At 38.5% G+C, this 17,557-nt stretch overlaps 1 protein-coding gene across 2 annotated transcripts in view; it reads right to left on the minus strand.

Annotated features, from left to right (window-relative positions):
- HRAS (HRas proto-oncogene, GTPase) overlaps nucleotides 1-17,557 on the minus strand; it is a 54,155-nt gene that overhangs the window by 8,754 nt on the left and 27,844 nt on the right. For both annotated transcript variants that reach the window (XM_075187808.1, XM_075187807.1), the window contains 4 exons: nucleotides 15,504-15,627; nucleotides 6,923-7,101; nucleotides 6,191-6,350; nucleotides 1,203-1,327 (listed from right to left, as the gene is read on the minus strand). In XM_075187808.1, the coding sequence (XP_075043909.1) occupies nucleotides 1,208-1,327; nucleotides 6,191-6,350; nucleotides 6,923-7,101; nucleotides 15,504-15,614 (570 nt within the window). In that variant the 5' untranslated portion in view covers nucleotides 15,615-15,627 and the 3' untranslated portion in view covers nucleotides 1,203-1,207. The remainder of the gene's footprint in view (nucleotides 1-1,202; nucleotides 1,328-6,190; nucleotides 6,351-6,922; nucleotides 7,102-15,503; nucleotides 15,628-17,557) is intronic.

Below are 17,557 nucleotides of genomic sequence, written 5' to 3' on the forward strand. Positions count from 1 at the left end.
CAGTCATACTGGACTTTCATCACTTCGACCAAGTGTCCGGACCACCTGTAGTGTAAATGGGGTCTGTTAGTGCAGATGGAAGATGATCGTACACATATCCCAATAGCGATGATCTTCTGTATTTACCAACATAACCTAAAATCATTTAATCATGTCATTATGAGGTATCACAGTCCTTTTGGGGCCATATGCTCTGTGACATCTGGCGTTAAAACAAGTGTTACAGTGCTTTAGCCATTCTATCTCATCATCAATCTAAAGAGTGCACAGAGAAACGCAAAAATTTCCAACCTGTTAAATACTCAGATTTCAGTGGTTCGATGGCCACGAACATGTTTGCGTTACAATATTCAATAAACCCAGAATGATTTTGCAGACCGAAATTTGCAGCTCACATTCACATAAAAAAATTTTGAAAAAAAATTCCTTTTAGTCTGAAGCAGTCACATGTGTCTGACAATCAATTTAAAATGCAGTGTCTGCAATTGAACAGTTTTTGCGTTTTGCCTGGTTTACCAGTGATCAAATAATTTCAACACACACATGAAAAGCAAATGTGAAATGATTGAAGATGATCTGCCAATCTAATTGTGCAGAGATCAAGTTTTCATATTGTTTTGTCTATAAGCAAATACAAGGTCAGTTTATGGAAAAATTTAAATCTAAACCACACAAATATTACCTTATTGAGCTGCCCAGGAAGGTTAAATGCAGAGTACAGTATGAAATCACTCATTACTGAAAATTGTACAACGGTATATAAATGTATCTTCAATTATGTCTAGATAAGCAATTGCTACATAAATATATGTGAATGTCATGTTTTAATAATAGTTTTTCTAAAGAGATTGTGGAAATGTGGTTAAGTATTACAAGATCATGCACTTAAATGCACTTGTGATTTGTGTGGAATCTGCCTACTAGAGTTAAACATGAGGGGGTTTGTTGGGGCTCCAGGACCCTTTCACAAAATAGGTCCACCTGATACTATTCAAAATCAATTATTAAAAATATATAATTATGGACTGTTATTGCAAACAACGGAAGAGAATACTACAATGAGCCCATATAAACTATGGGAAAAAGGACATTTCCTTTCTTAGGGAAAAGTATCCATTTTTATAGGGTACCAAAAGTGATTTTAGAAATTGATGTGGGGAAAGGTATGGGAGGAAAAAAAGAAAAAAGAAAAAGCTGCTTACCATGGTCAGGAGACAACACACTTGCAGTTCAGACATCCCTTCTCGCTTTCATCGGGAGGATTCAGTTTCCGTAATTTATGCTGCCGTATCTCTCTCACTAATGTGTAAAAGGCGTCTTCCACACCCTGTAAGAGACACCAAGATACATAAGTGCCTTTTCTTAAAGGGGGTCGGAAATGTATTGCTAGTGGCAGCGGTCCAAAGGAGGAAGCTGGGACTGGCAACAGATGTGTCTATTTATTGACAAATGAACAGTATATCCCCCTATACATTTCAGAATTCATCCGGCTGCTTCAGTCACATCATCAATAAACACTAGTGACCCAGTGCCACTGGAAACCATGTATGCCTATAAACATAACACTGCCTCCACTCCTTCTTAAAGCTTATGCATGGATTGCCCATTATGGGGAACCTTCTGTATTTGCTCTTGTAAAGTCTTCTCTTTATGGTAGACTTGAATAATGATATGTCTACCTCCTGAAGAGTGTTCTACACTTGGCTGGGTTTTGTGAATGGGTCTTTTACCAAGGAAAGGATCCTGCGATCATTCACCACTGTTGTCTTCCATGGACCTTTCTGTGTTGCTGAGCTCACCAGTTTGTTCCCGCTATCTCTTGGATGGATTTATTTTTGTTTTTGCAGCCTAAGGATGGCCTGTTTCACTTGCATTAAGGGCTCCTTTGACCACATGTTGTGGATTAAATGCAAATGCTACACTTGGAATCAGCACCAGACCTTTTGCCTGCTTAATTGATACAGAAATAAAGAAATAGCCCACACCTGTCTATGGAACAGCTGTTGAGTCAATTGACCAATTACTTTTAGTCCCTTGAAAAAGAGGGGGCTACATTTTAAACATCTGTAAAGCCTAAATCCCTTTCTCCCACTTGGATTTGAATACCCTTAAAGTAAAGCCGACAGTCTGCACTTTAGGTCCATATTCATTATATAACTGTAACATGTTTTGGTAAACAGCTAAAATAGCAAAAATTGTGTCAAATATATATAGGACTAACTGTACGAGTTGGCAATTTCTTTTATAAAAATAGTTTTGAACACATTGTGATGGAACATTATATTGCACATATGCATGTGTGTATCCTGCACTCAGTCCTTGTCATATGTGAACAGAACAGTTTAGACAGAGCGTACTTATACCTAAATTCAAAACTTCAAAGAAAAACAACTCCACGCTGAAACACTAAATAAATAAATAATAAATAATAATAAACACTAATTAAATAAATTGGTGAAAGTCCACTGAAACGCAGCTGAGAAGAACCTGTGTGTTCTAAATGCAATAAGAAAATAACCAAAAATCAGCGCTGTAACAGCAGACAATCCCAATCTACCAAAATATAGAATCCACGCAATGTAAGATATAAACACATTTAATAAACATCTTAAAAACAAACATACGTTACAACAATTGATATCAGTGCACAGATACTATCAAAGCAGCTCAGTGAAATATATAAAAAAAATACTGATATTAAAAATTCCACTGTAATTCCTCCATGAATCAAAAACTATGACCGTCAAATAGTCTCTGATTGAAACAAATGTTTCAAATTGTTAATATCAATCATAGTATGGAGTAGAGATATATTGTATGTGTCTGAATCATTAGCAGCAAGTGCCAGATCACAGCAAAATATTCAAATATTCTGTTCTTTATATCCTGCAGTATTATGAACTAATAGATTATATAACAACTCTGGAACTTCTCACTCAGATTAAATGTGGCCCTATATAACCAGTACGAGAGTCTTGTATAAATAATTTCCCAATTGCAGACTGCCAGACCCGGCAAGTATCGGCAGCTGAATGCGATGTAATGTGACGAGATAATACTGTGAGTTACTTTCCAAGCACTCCGTGTGCACTCACTCTGGGGGAGATATCTTCACCTCCAAACTGATTCAGCTCATAGGTATTCTTGAGGCTCACAAGCCGTAATCGGTTTCAGTCACCGGGTCTCGTGGCTGCGTCATTCTGAGACCTCCGTGTAGTGGAAATAAATTAGCGGTTCTGCCAATACTTGTTTGCGATATTAGTCACTCAAACTGAGCCCAGATTTCTGGACCATGAAGCTATGATTCAATAATCGTGCCTGATGATCCTATGTAATCCTAATCAGTTTGGAGGTAAAGATATCTCCCCAGCTCCATCGGACTAATGTAATGTATGGTACCTATTAACCAAGTGTGGTTTACAGCGTTGGGCTGATATCTGATAACTTTTCAGGTGAGACTCGAAGCACTGACTAAGTACGATTGCTCTGACAGTTTTTATGATATCTGCTGTATTCCAGAGTGCACACGGAGTGCTTGGAAATTAACTCACAGTATTATCTCATCGCATTCAGCTGCCGATACTTGCCGGGTCTGGCAGTTTGCAATTGGGAGATCATTTATACAAGACTCTCGTACTGGTTATATAGGGCCACATTTTTTCTGAATGAGAAGATCCAGAGTTATTATATAATCTATCAGTTCATAATACTGCAGGATATAAAGAACGGAATATCTGAATATTTTGCTGGGATCTGGCACTTGCTGCTAATGATTCAGACACATACAATATATCTCTACTCCATACTATTATTGATATTAACAATTTGAAACATTTGTTTCAATCAGAGACTATTTGACGGTCATAGTTTTTGATTTATGGAGGAATTACAGTGGAATTTTTAATATGAGAGTATTTTTTATATATTTCACTGAGCTGCTTTGATAGTATCTGTGCACTGATATCAATTGTTCTAACGTATGTTTGTTTTTAAGACGTTTATTAAATGTGTTTATATGCTACATTGCGTGGATTCTATATTTTGGTAGATTGGGATTGTCTGCTGTTATACCTAAATTCAAATGGAAACGTATCTTGACATCTGCTTGGATTTGAATATGGGCGCACATATGCACACGTTCCGCTCTCATTCTAAGAACGCAGCTTGTGTTCAAAGATAAATCAGGTCCATTATCAAAGTGTTGAAGATCAGAACGTTAAATGATTGCTGCGGTTACTGGTTACTGTTTGGTTAAGTGATATGCACAGCCGTGATCACCGTGTCTCCTCCTAATCTTAGAGGAACACTGCTGAATGTTTAAGAATGTAAGGGCCAGTATCAGAAAAACAGGGGCCAATATTACATGTTATTTTGTACATTTTAAGCACGGTGGTCCAAATGACAGAATCATAGTATCTGGAAAGCTTTAAGTATTCCAGATAAACTAGATATATGAATGTTGGAGATAATGCAATATTTCCAACAAGTATATACAAAGGTGAAAGCGGGCGCCAAAAGTCCCTCAGGAAGCGGACACAGAAACCAGACAATTGGAAGTGTGTGGTTGGATAAAAACACAAAAAAAAACCAAAGTGTTTCAAAGCAGCAAGTGCTCTTTCCCTAACCAGAATGGGGGGCCTTCTCCATGTAGCTGATACTCTGACGGTTCTGTAATACGGAACAAGCAAATCAATTTCATTTACCTCTTTAAAATGGCGGAGAGGATGATGTCTGCTAACCGTTAATCGCAACCTTGCGACTGGATACCACTAATGCTGTAGTGTCAGTGCATTGTTAATATACCTACACACTAATCAGCATTAATACTGCGGCTTCAACAGCTATTGCAACAGCTCATAGATGGGGTTATTGTGTCTTAAAACTTTCACGGCTCACTCAAGCCAATTGTCAGACTCTTCAGCCTGGTATGTTATTTCCAGTCCTGATCTCAAGTAATTGAAGTTAATTGTGTAGGGAGTTGGAACTGATGGCAAAATATATATATATATATATATATATATATATATATATATATATATATATATATATATATATATATATATATATATATATATATATATATATATATATATATATATATATTATAAATGTCTAGTGGCGTGTGTTAGTCTGTCTGTGTGTGGAAAAAATAAAACCAAGCTGCAGCGCCACCTGCTGGGCGGAGTTATACACTGACCTACTAAATTCTTAGTATGTGTGGGAAAAAAAATTCAGAAAGGGCTGAAATTTGGTATACTAAGATGTTTTTAATTTGTTAAAAGTGTTTATAAAGATTAAAAAATTATATATATATATATATTTTTCTTCAAGAAGTGACAGTTGGGAGTGGTTGGTGGTTGCCGGGGGTGACTGTGGGGAGTGGTTGAGGCCTGGGCTATGGCCCAAATGCATGACAAGAATCTTTTTAACACCTTAAGTAGCTCGATTTGACTAGAATGCATGAGTATCATGCACGGGTTAACTTGTGTGTGTGTGTGTGTGTGTGTGTATGTATGTATGTGTATATATATATATATATATATATATATATATATATATATATATATATATATATATATATATATATATATATATATATATATATATATATATATATATATATATATACACACACACATACATACATACACACACACACACAAGTTAACACGTGCATGATACTCATGCATTCTAGTCAAATCAAGCTACTTAAGTTGTTAAAAAGGTTCTTGTCATGCATTTGGGCCATAGCCCAGGCCTCAACCACCAACCACTCCCAACTGTCACTTCTCCTTCAAGAAATATATATATATATATTTTTTTAATCTTTATAAACACTTTTAACAAATTAAATTAACAAATTAAAAACATCTTAGTATACCAAATTTCAGCCCTTTCTGAATTTTTTTTTTCCACACACACTAACAATTTAGTAGGTCAGTGTATAACTCCGCCCAGCAGGTGGCGCTGCAGCTTGGTTTTATTTTTTTCACAGACACACACAGACTAACACACGCCACTAGACATTTATATTATAGATATTCGTCAAAAATTCTGATCTTTTGAGAAACTAGAAGAAAGGCAAAGTTAAAAAACAAAAACACTTATCAATGTACAAAAATAATAAATTCAAAATATACCAATGCTAACCACAACCCATTTTTTCTTTATCTTCATGTTCTGCACTTACCTGTCTAGTTTTGGCGGAGGTTTCAATGTAAGGGATGCCGTAGCTCCTGGCCAGGTCCTGAGCTTGTCGTGTCTCCACAGTTCTGGCTGGGAGGTCACATTTGTTCCCCACCAACACCATGGGGACATCATCCGAGTCCTTCACCCTTTTAATTTGCTCTCTAGTTAAAATAATGAAGAGAACACATTAATTTTATCCGATCATTGTAAAGACCACTTAACAAGTACAAGTGTACCCACTACGAAGGCATTGTGTAACTTTCACAAATATGTACAATAAAGATCCCCAAACCACGACGGGAATAAGGGCCCCATTCTTCTGTGCACGGATGGACCAGCACATGCTCAGAAGTGACCTCAGGGCGGCAGAGGGAACCCCAGAAGTGGGGGGCAACCCCACATTGCTGGACCTTGTAGCCCTTTAGTTCCCATCATAACATTACATTATTGTGTCTTTGACTCCTTATTACTGTAAAACATTGCTAAATAATTTAAATTCCACACAACTACCAAATCACGTCACAAAGGACAGCAAATATTCAAATTAGCCAGGTTCAAATCACAGGTGCGAGTGACAAGTCCTGAAACTACTCCGAGAGAGCCAATTACAGAGCTTGCTCTCTAACAGTGGAGCCACTTCACTCTCTGGTGTGGGCTGGGTATCAAACCAAGAAAACAATTGTGAAAAACAGAAAGTGATGATAGAAAATGTCACTTCTCATTGGGCACACACCTGTATTGGTGAATATCCTCAAACGATTTGGTATTGTTGATGGCAAATACACATAAAAATCCCTCTCCTGTTCTCATATACTGATCCCTCATTGCACTGTATTCCTCCTGACCAGCTGTGTCCAAGATGTCCAGTAGACAGGTCTCTCCATCGATGACCACCTGTTTTCTGTACGAATCCTGCAGCATGGAATAGGAGAGGGAGAGAGATTAGGGCACACTGGAAACACGTTCTATGGTTTTATTTTGTGGAAGTCTACACTCAAACAGGACTACGATCCCTTGCACTCTATATACCCAACCCAGGCACCTCCCCGCAGGGCTCCAGGTTTGTTTGATAGCATAGATGCTATGCTCAGCTAATGACCGCCGCCTCTCCTCCACTCTTATCACCACTTCCCACTCCAGAATCCAAGACTTCTCCCGTGCCGCCCCCCTCCACTGGAAGGACCTCCCTCGCTCCATCCGTCTCTCTCCTAATCTGTGCTCCTTCAAACGAGCACGCAAAACTCACCTGTTCCTTAAAGCCTCCCAACCTTCTACCTAACCCCGCATCTCCTCCAAAACGTTCTACCCTCTCTCCTCTCGGTCCCTCTCCCCACACTTCAACTTCCTCCAATTGTGTCTGTTTCGTTCACCCACCCTTAGGATGTAAGCTCGAATGAGCAGGGCCTTCTTCCCTCTTGTCTCCACACCTGTTCTTCTACTCCGCCTCTACTGCATTGACCTAACTGGAGTTTCTGAAGCATTGGTATTTTTGTTTATTGTTCTGTACTGTTATACCCTGTATAGTCTACTGTTTGCTTTGTGTACGGCACTGCGGAAATCTTGTGGCGCCTAACAAATAAATGATAATAATAATAATAATAGATGCAGGATTCCATGCTCTATTACTGGAATAGATACAGATCGACTCAATAAAATAAATGACTTAAAAAGGTCAATCATTTGTTTCTAAACTGTTCAAATACAAGCAGTAATTGTATACTTGCAATTTGCCAAATAGATTCAGACAGTAAAAAAAGAAAGTTATTCATATTTTTTTTGCCTATATCTAAGCGCTACGTGTCCACAATAGCATAAGGAATGACATAACTTGCTCAATGATGTGACTAATGTGAATTGTTTCCTGTAACAGACTTAGGGCTAGATTTACTAAGCTGCGGGTTTGAAAAAGTGGGAATGTTGCCTATAGCAACCAATCAGATTCTAACTGTCATTTTACAGAATGTACTAAATAAATGAAAGCTAGAATCTGATTGGTTGCTATAGGCAACATCCCCACTTTTTCAAACCCGCAGCTTAGTAAATATACCCTTTAGAATTGTTTTTGCTGTTAGATGTCCATCCTGAATTCAGTAGAGGATTTATAGCTACACATGATGGTGAGATTGTGCCTCTATTTTTCTCAGTTACTAGTTGCTCTACATTAAGATTATTGCTGTGAAATAAGGAGATGAAAGTGTGTATTTGTATAATATCACCTATACATGGTTTAGGCCACGTGATATTGTTACTAAGCACTGGCATTATGAGTGATATTTGTGTAACTTGTATTGTCACGATTCTTAATTTCATGTTTTCTACTTTTCTGTATAGATGATACCACCTTCAAGTTTTCTGGTGAGAGGTGGATGAATAACAACGCTGGTTCAATTACATGTTAAATTATCTTTTACACCTGACGAAGGGTCTTGTAACCCTAAACATGTCTTTGTGACAAATATCACTACTTTATATGAAGTCGTGCAGCATCTTCTTTGGATGACATAATTTGGTATAGTCTATTCTATTATTGTTCACAGAAGTTAATTCAAAGGGCATCTGGCATTTGTCAAAATTGATGCGAGTATAATAACAGTTGAAGAGATCAATAATTTCTTTTACAAGTAACTCAAAATTCTAGAACAATGTGCATCATATATCATCTAAACATGTATCAAAAGTACACATAAAATTCTAGTACTTCCACAGTTTAAATAAGGAAGGTTATGATAAACCCAATGTATCTAAAGTACATTATATAATTTTATGACCAAATACATATTTTTTTTACACATGTCTGCATGGGACAGAGAGGAGAAGAGAGCCGACAGGAAGAAAGGCAGTCTGTCCAGGGAACCCAGTTCAACGAAGATTTGCACACCTGCACTTTTCCCTGAGCATGTGACTTCCTTATTGGGCAAAGATGCTCTTTGGTTGTAGTAGAGGTCTAAAAGAAAGCTTTATGTGTCTGATAGATTTGCCGCAACCATTGTGTTAGCGTGTGGGAAAGATCTTACGTTACACAAACCAAAATATAGACTTTGCACAGAGAGGCAATCTGGCACGGAGTTAATTGCCCTGCTGCCCGAAATCAGAGAGTATTGTTCTTCCACTTGATTACAAGATATTGTAACTGTGGTTACCAAACAAGATGCAGCTTATGAAATGATCTGACGTCTTAGAGGGGATTAGAAGTCATTCCACAATGCCCTTATAGCACATCCATGCGGATCAAAATGGGAACATGAATGCAGGAGCAATTTTTTAGTTGGGGGGGAATAAAATTGCTACCAATTACATTGGATAACAGTGCAGCTGCAAACATTCACACGTGATCAGCTTGGTCTTCTACTTCCTATTAGGTTTCTGTGAGACATGCGATTCTTATTGCTGTAAATAGTTACAAACCGACTAAGCATGTTGCTGGTTTGTCGCATAAGTGCCTGATTTTCAATCACATAAGTAGCTAATCCCATCAAGGTCATTTGGGTGCAGATTATATATTCTATCTTAAACAATTTATCACAATTAAAAGTGCTGCCTAGCCCTAACAGGAGGCACCGAGAAGTCGTGTGTTTGCATACAGCATAGCCTGATTACAGAGAATGTCATGCTCACTGCCCCCTGAACCACAGTGAAGGCATTATCCAGAAATGTATTTCGCCAGACTAGATAAATCTCTTGCTATAGTCTGCTGACCATTGCACAGTTAGTTGGTGTCAAGATCAGAACTCCTGCTCTAAATTTAACCCTGTATGGTGTTTAATTCACACGTATGAGGTATGTCCTAGTGCGACTGGCAGCACGATTCTGGACCCAGATGCCGAATACTTCCTACACCTTTGAGCTTGCAGAACATTGCCTTTGCTTGGTGTAAGTCATTGTCACATGCAACTGAACACAGAACCAGAAGTTTAGTGTGATTGGCTACGCATACCACAGACATGAGAGGTGCTGAAGCATCTACTTTGGATACCAATCCAATCCACTAAGTACTTGCGTACATGCCCACAATAGCACATTCCTCTGTTCCTTTTATCAGTCAGTACTGCTTAAACCTTCCACGAATAAAAAGAAAAAATAATAGAATACCTGGAAACCTCTTGCAGACAGATTCTCTTTTGCATTACAGCAACCCCTAATAAGAAAGGGTCCCCAACAGCCCTTGAAAATTCATCCACAGAGTGGCCGCTGGACTTGTATTCCACAAAGCCCCCCGGGAAAACCCTGATGTCTTATCAAAAGTGGGTAACCCCAGGCCCCATGAATGAATTTCGTTCTGACAATGGGTGTCTAATCTTGGAGTAAGGGCCGGAAGATCACATCCAGGCGGGTGCTGAAGAGGTACATTAGCTTAAGGAGGATTTCCATCTTGTTGGTTATTACTCCACATAGCCAGGAAATGTGGTAGCAAGACCATTCTTCTAAGAGCCTCCGGAGGTGACTAAATACACCCGGGTACTGCGCAGTACAAAAATACTATATCTGTTTAATATAATTACCCTAATACTTCAGTATGGAAGACTCACTTTCCTATAGGAAAATTCAAATATAAGGGCGACCCCTTAGATTGTAAGCTCATTTGGCAGGGCCATCTTCACCTTATGTTTCTCGTCATTGTAATTCTATATTTGTATTTGACCCGCTCAATGTAAACTGCTACATAATATATTTGCACTTTATATATCAAAGATAATAATAATAAATAATAATTATTGTACGACAGGGAATATTCACTGAAATTTTATTTTTGTTTAGAACACCACATTCACCTTGAGGCCTGAAGCCATCGGAAACTACAGCTAGGATGTTCCAGTGATTATTGATGGTTTGCAAACAAGAATGGGGTTGTACGATTCACGGTCTGCTGTAAAATAAATTTTTTGCCCATACAGTATATCATACGGTCATCTTTAAAGGGTAACCTCCTGCATCCAAATGGTTTAAACTACATGCACTCAACCTGAATGAAAAGAATCCAAACTCCTTACACAGCTTTAAACACCGCCATCTAGTGACGGAATGTAAAATGCTGGTGGCTATAAATGTCTTCTTAGACGGCTTCTGAAAATTCTTTTGAATTTTTCAGAATACAAAAACCCCTCCTATCCTTCACATTGACTAGGGGATGTAAAGTAGTATGAATTTAAATATACAATTCCTCAACTGAGTTAAAACAGTAGACTAAAGAATTAAATAAATTGCTCAAATAAATAAAAGCAGAGGTGAGGGCAAGCAGAAATTGAAAAAAAAAAAAACTACCCGTACAGCTGCACGAAAATAAGAAGAAACACATATGTTTTTAAACCAGTTCCTACCCAAAACAATATTACATATTGTATGTGGGACATGGAAATAAAAATAAAGGTGAACATACCATCCTGACAGGGGAGGGGTGTTCCCCATTCACTTCAATGTTTAAGCATGGGGAGATTTTAGTATGGGGTTTGTGTATTAAGGCAATGCGTGCATTCCATTCTTTCCCCCATATTTGCATGTCTGGAGGAGTAGTACAGGGGCACACGCCATAGTTGCTTGGTTTGTGGACCTCCCCTCCGGTAGAGGTCCAAAGGTCATCACGGCCCTCCCCCTGCTACGTAATGACACAGGGCTACGACACCATGAATTGTGTTATCAGAACCTCTTTACAAGAAGGAGGGGTGAATTTGGGGGGGGATAACCTACTGCCAAGTTAGGAGACTCCCAGATGTTCCAGGAGAGTAATCAAACGTGGTAATAATAATAATAACAATAATAATATAGCAGCTCGTTCTCACACCTCTACCCTGACCCAAAATCTTCAAAAATGTAAAATAAAAATGGACAGATGATGAACAGAGCTGTGCTGCTTGTAATAACCAATAGTTCTCTGTACAGCGCTGCAGACTTAGTGGTGCTATATAAATAGATGATGATGATGATGAATTACAAATTGCACCATTCTGCTCTAGAAATATACATTAGTACACAGAGACATTTAAATGCTAGAACTTTACAAGCTGGACAATCTGACATCAGCCTAGTTTCTGTTTAATTGTTAAAGCTAATTGGTTTTAATTCTACTGTTCTCATGTGACACTTTCTTTGCAAAGTTTCATTTTGGTTACGTTTATAAAGCCTGGCTCTTTATAATATTACTTCTTTAACATACAGGGTTCTTATCCTCTCGCGTGCAAAATAAACCTTCCAATACAGCAGAGATTTCTGACTGTTTTCTCCATCAACCCCTTCCTGCAAATCATAAAACCTTCTGTCTGCAGAGGCCGCTTTCTCAATTAATATTCACTGTGTTTTGCCGCACACACTTGAGTTTTTATTCGTATAATGTGTGAGAGAATTAGCTTATAAAATGCATGCTTTAAATTAGATGCAGATTAGTCGTTAAACTAATGTATGTCAAGCCCGGTTATATCCTCATTAACGGCGGTACTGCAAGTATCAGAAGATGACAGATTTTGCTAAATTACGAATCTCCTCGCTCAGCTACAGCACTAGGAGAATAACTATATGTCCTCTGCAGATTACCAGACCCACAGGTAGCGTCGTCCTGACTTTACACATACAGAGGGTCATGTAAAGTTGAACGTAAGGGCAATTGTTAAGAGTAAAATACACTTTTTTGCACTCTGCAAATGAACAAAAAAAAATAATACATATCTGTTGTCCACATTAAACTACTAGCATATCCCTGACTTGCGCCTCTTTAGAGGTGGAACGGGGAAGAAAAGGGCGTTTCAACGTAGGGCAAGTACAGTAAATTGTGTTCACATATTTGAGGTGTATTTGGAGGTCGGGACATCCACAAGAGGTATCTGCTGCGGGTGCTCGAATCCTTGGCAAGATTCTTGCTGCTGATCATCACCAGCACAGACGTTGCTAATGTAAATAAAAGGCATTAACTAAATAAAACACTGTGAGCCTCATTTAGAGTCGGACGCAATGTGCGCCTAAGACATGCAAGAATGGGAGTGTGTCGCAGCTTGGTAGGGTATTATGATTGGCAAGCAACCCCAGTTGCATCCCACTCGTAATACCCTTCCGAGCTGCGAGCAGTTCCTGCAGCTAGCTAACTGCTTGCACCACCTAATTCCTGCCACACAGCTTTAGCCCTTTTTTGACATGTGTTGCATCTGCGCTTCACTGTGACTAGGATTTACTTACAGGGTCACGCCTTCACAATTCCGCGTTCCACCCGCTCTCTCGTAGTGAGCCACAAGCGGTCGCAAGTGTAAATTGCGCCCAAGATGCAGGCGGATAGGGCGCTTGCTGCACATGCGCGATACTGATTTTTTGCGTCCGACTCTAAATGAGGCCCTGTGTGTCCCCCTCCACAATGTTACCTGCACAAGTGCTCATAGCCTTTTCCTAAATTATGCATTTGTATTACTTTTTCCCATAACTTCTTTGGGGACACGATTTAGTTTTTCTCAGCGGTCTTTCAGATTCAGAACATGAATAATGACCCCCTTAGCTGTGGGGTTTTTAGTCAGAAAATGCGTAAGGATATATTTCCAGGACGTTTTATAAGTTGTCAAAATATCTCTGTGAGCAAACTAATGTACAAATACAGAGATTGCAGAACATATTTCTTTAAATATGATATTAGTATCATACAACACTACAATGCTGAAGGGATTTTTTGCATACTTGCCCACTCTTGTAGAACGTCCGGGAGACTCCAGAATTCTGGGTACTCCCTCATCCTGCCCAGTTCCTAGTGATGTGAGCCTCAATGACTAGATTGGTGTCGAATCGCGTCATTTGGGCCCCGTCCCTCCCCTCCATCTGGCAAAATTACTTTTTGCATCATTGCACCACCAAAATGCCACGATTCGTCGTACCCTGCCCCCTTCTGCCCTCTCAGTTCACCCCATCACCACCCGGATTGTAACACTACAAAGCTGGTCATTATGATTTTATATTTTGATTTTCAATTACACTAATGGTAGGCTTTTTAATTTTAATTAGTCTAAAACAACATAAGGACGCACTCCTCTACAGAAAGGGTGATACATCAGTGGAATAATCCATTCTGAGGGCCTCAAACCTAATTCTGGTTTAAAGTTTGCGATTGCATCTTAAATACTTTAAACTTTTTTTTTTTAATCAAACAGCAAAAATTCCTGGTTCCTGCTCAAAGTTTGTATAGAAAACTACTGTCAAATCACACTATACAATGTAGCCATTAAGCACGATCTAGAATGAACATGTCCAAACATGGTAGGAACCATTTGCCTAGCTCAAACTTTAACTAAAGATTGCAAATTTGTTGCAAAGTCAATTCAAAGAAATGGTTCATGAACCATTTTCTTAAAGCTCGAGCATCTCCAACTGTAATCGAGAAAAATAAAATATATGCCTGTTAAAATATATATTCTAAAACGAAAAAAAATTCTTTTTGCATTAAGATGAACATGAACCAAACAACAAATTAATGTCGTCTGAGATGGATATAAAGTAGCATCTTTATCACAGAATCAATGCATCCGATGCTGTAATTACTGTTAATGCTCTACAACCCACAGACCACTAGCCTCTATGGTAGCCAGAAGAGAAACTGGATTTGAGAATGATTAGCCAAAGCGGCTCTCCGTGGCTTCTTTATACCACAATGAGCCAGGGCCATCTTAACAACATTATGGGCCCCCGGGCAAAGCCGTGCACTAGGGCCCCTAGATATAGATATATACAGATATAGATATAGATATATAGAGATAGAGATAGATAGATGTACTTGCTCAGTGACCCTTGTAGGTTTTTTGTGCAGGTTTTTTTTATTTTGCAGGATTATTTATTCTCATTAAGAGCCGTGCCTATGGGGCCTCCTTGCCCGTGGGGCCCCCAGGCAGCTGCCCATCGTGCCCAATGGAAAAGATGGCCCTGCAATGAGCCTGTCATGGCGGCGGGAGGAAACCCCTTTAATACTTGAATCTTACCCCAGATCTTTTCACTAGGTTAGCTATGTCTACTCATCTGATAATAAACCAGATGCTATTTTAAAAAAAAGTCTGGTTGTAAATAAAAAGGGAAAAATAAAGTGAGATTCAAGTGACTAAAGTGGACCGTTTCTAACAAACTGTTCAGATTTTTAATGATAAGCTGCTGTCAATGGTTATTCTTCGTCAAAAAGTAGTTAGTCACAAACTTGCTGTAACATTCTCCTGGTAATGACTCATGAGGAAACCAGGTGTATCTTATCATAGACTACAGTTAACAAATTAGGTTTAATTCTGTGAGTAGGTATGTGAAATAGAGGACATGTACAGTAATACAAATGGAGCTATATGTAAAATATTCAACATTTTTGCGAGTCTCACCTCTATTGTTGGATCATATTCATCAACAAAGTGGTTCTGTATAAGCTGTATGGTTAAAGCACTTTTCCCAACGCCTCCTGCACCCACCACCACCAGCTTGTATTCTGTCATTGTCCAGGCCCCCCTATAAAAAAAAAAAAAAAAAAAAATTACACAGGAAACTTTATTAACAAGTTACAATATTAAAATATTTTGCAGACATAAGTGTTTAATAAGACAAATAGGGCTAAAAACAGAGTTTAAAGGATTTTAAATATATATCAATGTACTGCCTCTCTTTTAGATGAGGTCGATTCACTTTGGGCTATATAAATAAAAAACAAAAAAAAACAAAAAACAGCTACTTCCATAATCAAATTTTTTTTTTTTAATTTACACTGGCTAGGCTGTGACCTGACGAATACAGTGAAACCTATGCAGAGGAACGACATGTTAACTTGGCGTCGTTAGCTCAGAAATCTAACGGTGGAGTGGGCAGGCTCATGGTTTGCAATGAGAACATTTTATTCTTAATAATACCTTGATGTAAGCTTAGAAATCAGATGTGTTACACTAAAATATAGATGTACTACAATGCCAAGTAACCAATACATACAACTACACACTTCCCAAAAATTTAAAGATTTATGAAAGAGAATGAACTCATACAACACCGCACCCAAACTGACTTTTTAATGAAAATTTAACTTAAGAAATGTATCATCTCCACCCTGTAGAAAATAAGGGAGGCAATGTGTTTCAGGGGGAGTCCCTCTTTTATATAGTACTGTTTACTATACGCATTTACAAATAGGCTACTACCAAGAGCTAAATATTTTAAAAAAATACATTTAATTAAGCTAGGCAGCGTAGGAGCACATCTCCCCGTACAGTACTGTAAGGAGACCCAAGAGGGTACAATATGACAGTTAAAATGGACAATACCATTTTGATCTGAAAAAACAAAAAAAAAAAAAAAAAAAAAAAAAACGACAATACACACATCAAATTCAAGTAATTTGTTTTCTATCCTCTGCAGTTTCTAGAATAGGTTTGTAATAAATGCAAAATGCACAATCCAGTGTCTCGGTAAAGCGGTCTCAGTAGACCTATGTTCAACCCCATCACAAAGGTCATTTCCTTACAATCTTTCTCAGAGGAGGAAGCTGGACCAGAGAAGTTTCCTCTCCAGCAGACATGCATGTAATATGCCCCAGTGGTGAGAAAGACCACCCTTCAGTGCAGTAAACGTGTGAAGGAAATAAGTCCTGGAAGACCGACCAAATACTTAAAATAGAACAGTCATCAAAAGCTTCCGACTCAATACTATACAACAAACACTCATTATTTTACTTGTGGAGAACTGCTCCACTGTAATGCTCCACTGTGCGTTTTACAGGGTAGGCGGTTTTTGTAATGGGAACGATCACATTATATTATATTTTTGAGGATAAAAGACTCCTGATGGACCTTGACTAGCAAGATCAATACCCATAGTAACCTGGGACTGCTGCAAATAATGCACTTACCAGCATTTACAGATTAAGAAAAGTCTGGTTTTACCCCTAAAAAGAATCTCTTATCACACACCTCTTGGATGACAAAGGGTTAAAAAAAACACCACCAGGCAGAGCACCCCTCCCCCGTGTTTATGCTGAATAAGAACAATGACCAAATGAGACAGCATTTAACAGGTTAATGAACTGTCTCGCTAAAAAAAAAAAACAGATCCTGAATTCCCTATGGCTATCACATTTTGCTCCTACAAGTTTTAAATTCCTGGTGTATTGTAAAGAGAGGAAACCTGACAAGCCTCTCTTTGTATTCTGCCTCTGTCTTGTGAATCTTGTAAACTCTGGAACAAAAAAAAATGTTACAGTAAGATGGTGGGGAATTCTAAGGATGCTCCTTATATGCCAGTAGCCACAAATACTGATCCTATTGATAAATAGGGTGGAACTCTTCATGTTGTTCAACAAACCACCTCCTAGTATTGGGTTGTATTCATATACTAAATTCCGGGTTTGAAAAAGTGCAGATGGCGCCTAGAGCAACCAATCAGATTCCAGTTATCA

Source organism: Mixophyes fleayi, chromosome 10, assembly GCF_038048845.1.
Source record: "Mixophyes fleayi isolate aMixFle1 chromosome 10, aMixFle1.hap1, whole genome shotgun sequence".
NCBI lineage: Eukaryota > Metazoa > Chordata > Amphibia > Anura > Limnodynastidae > Mixophyes > Mixophyes fleayi.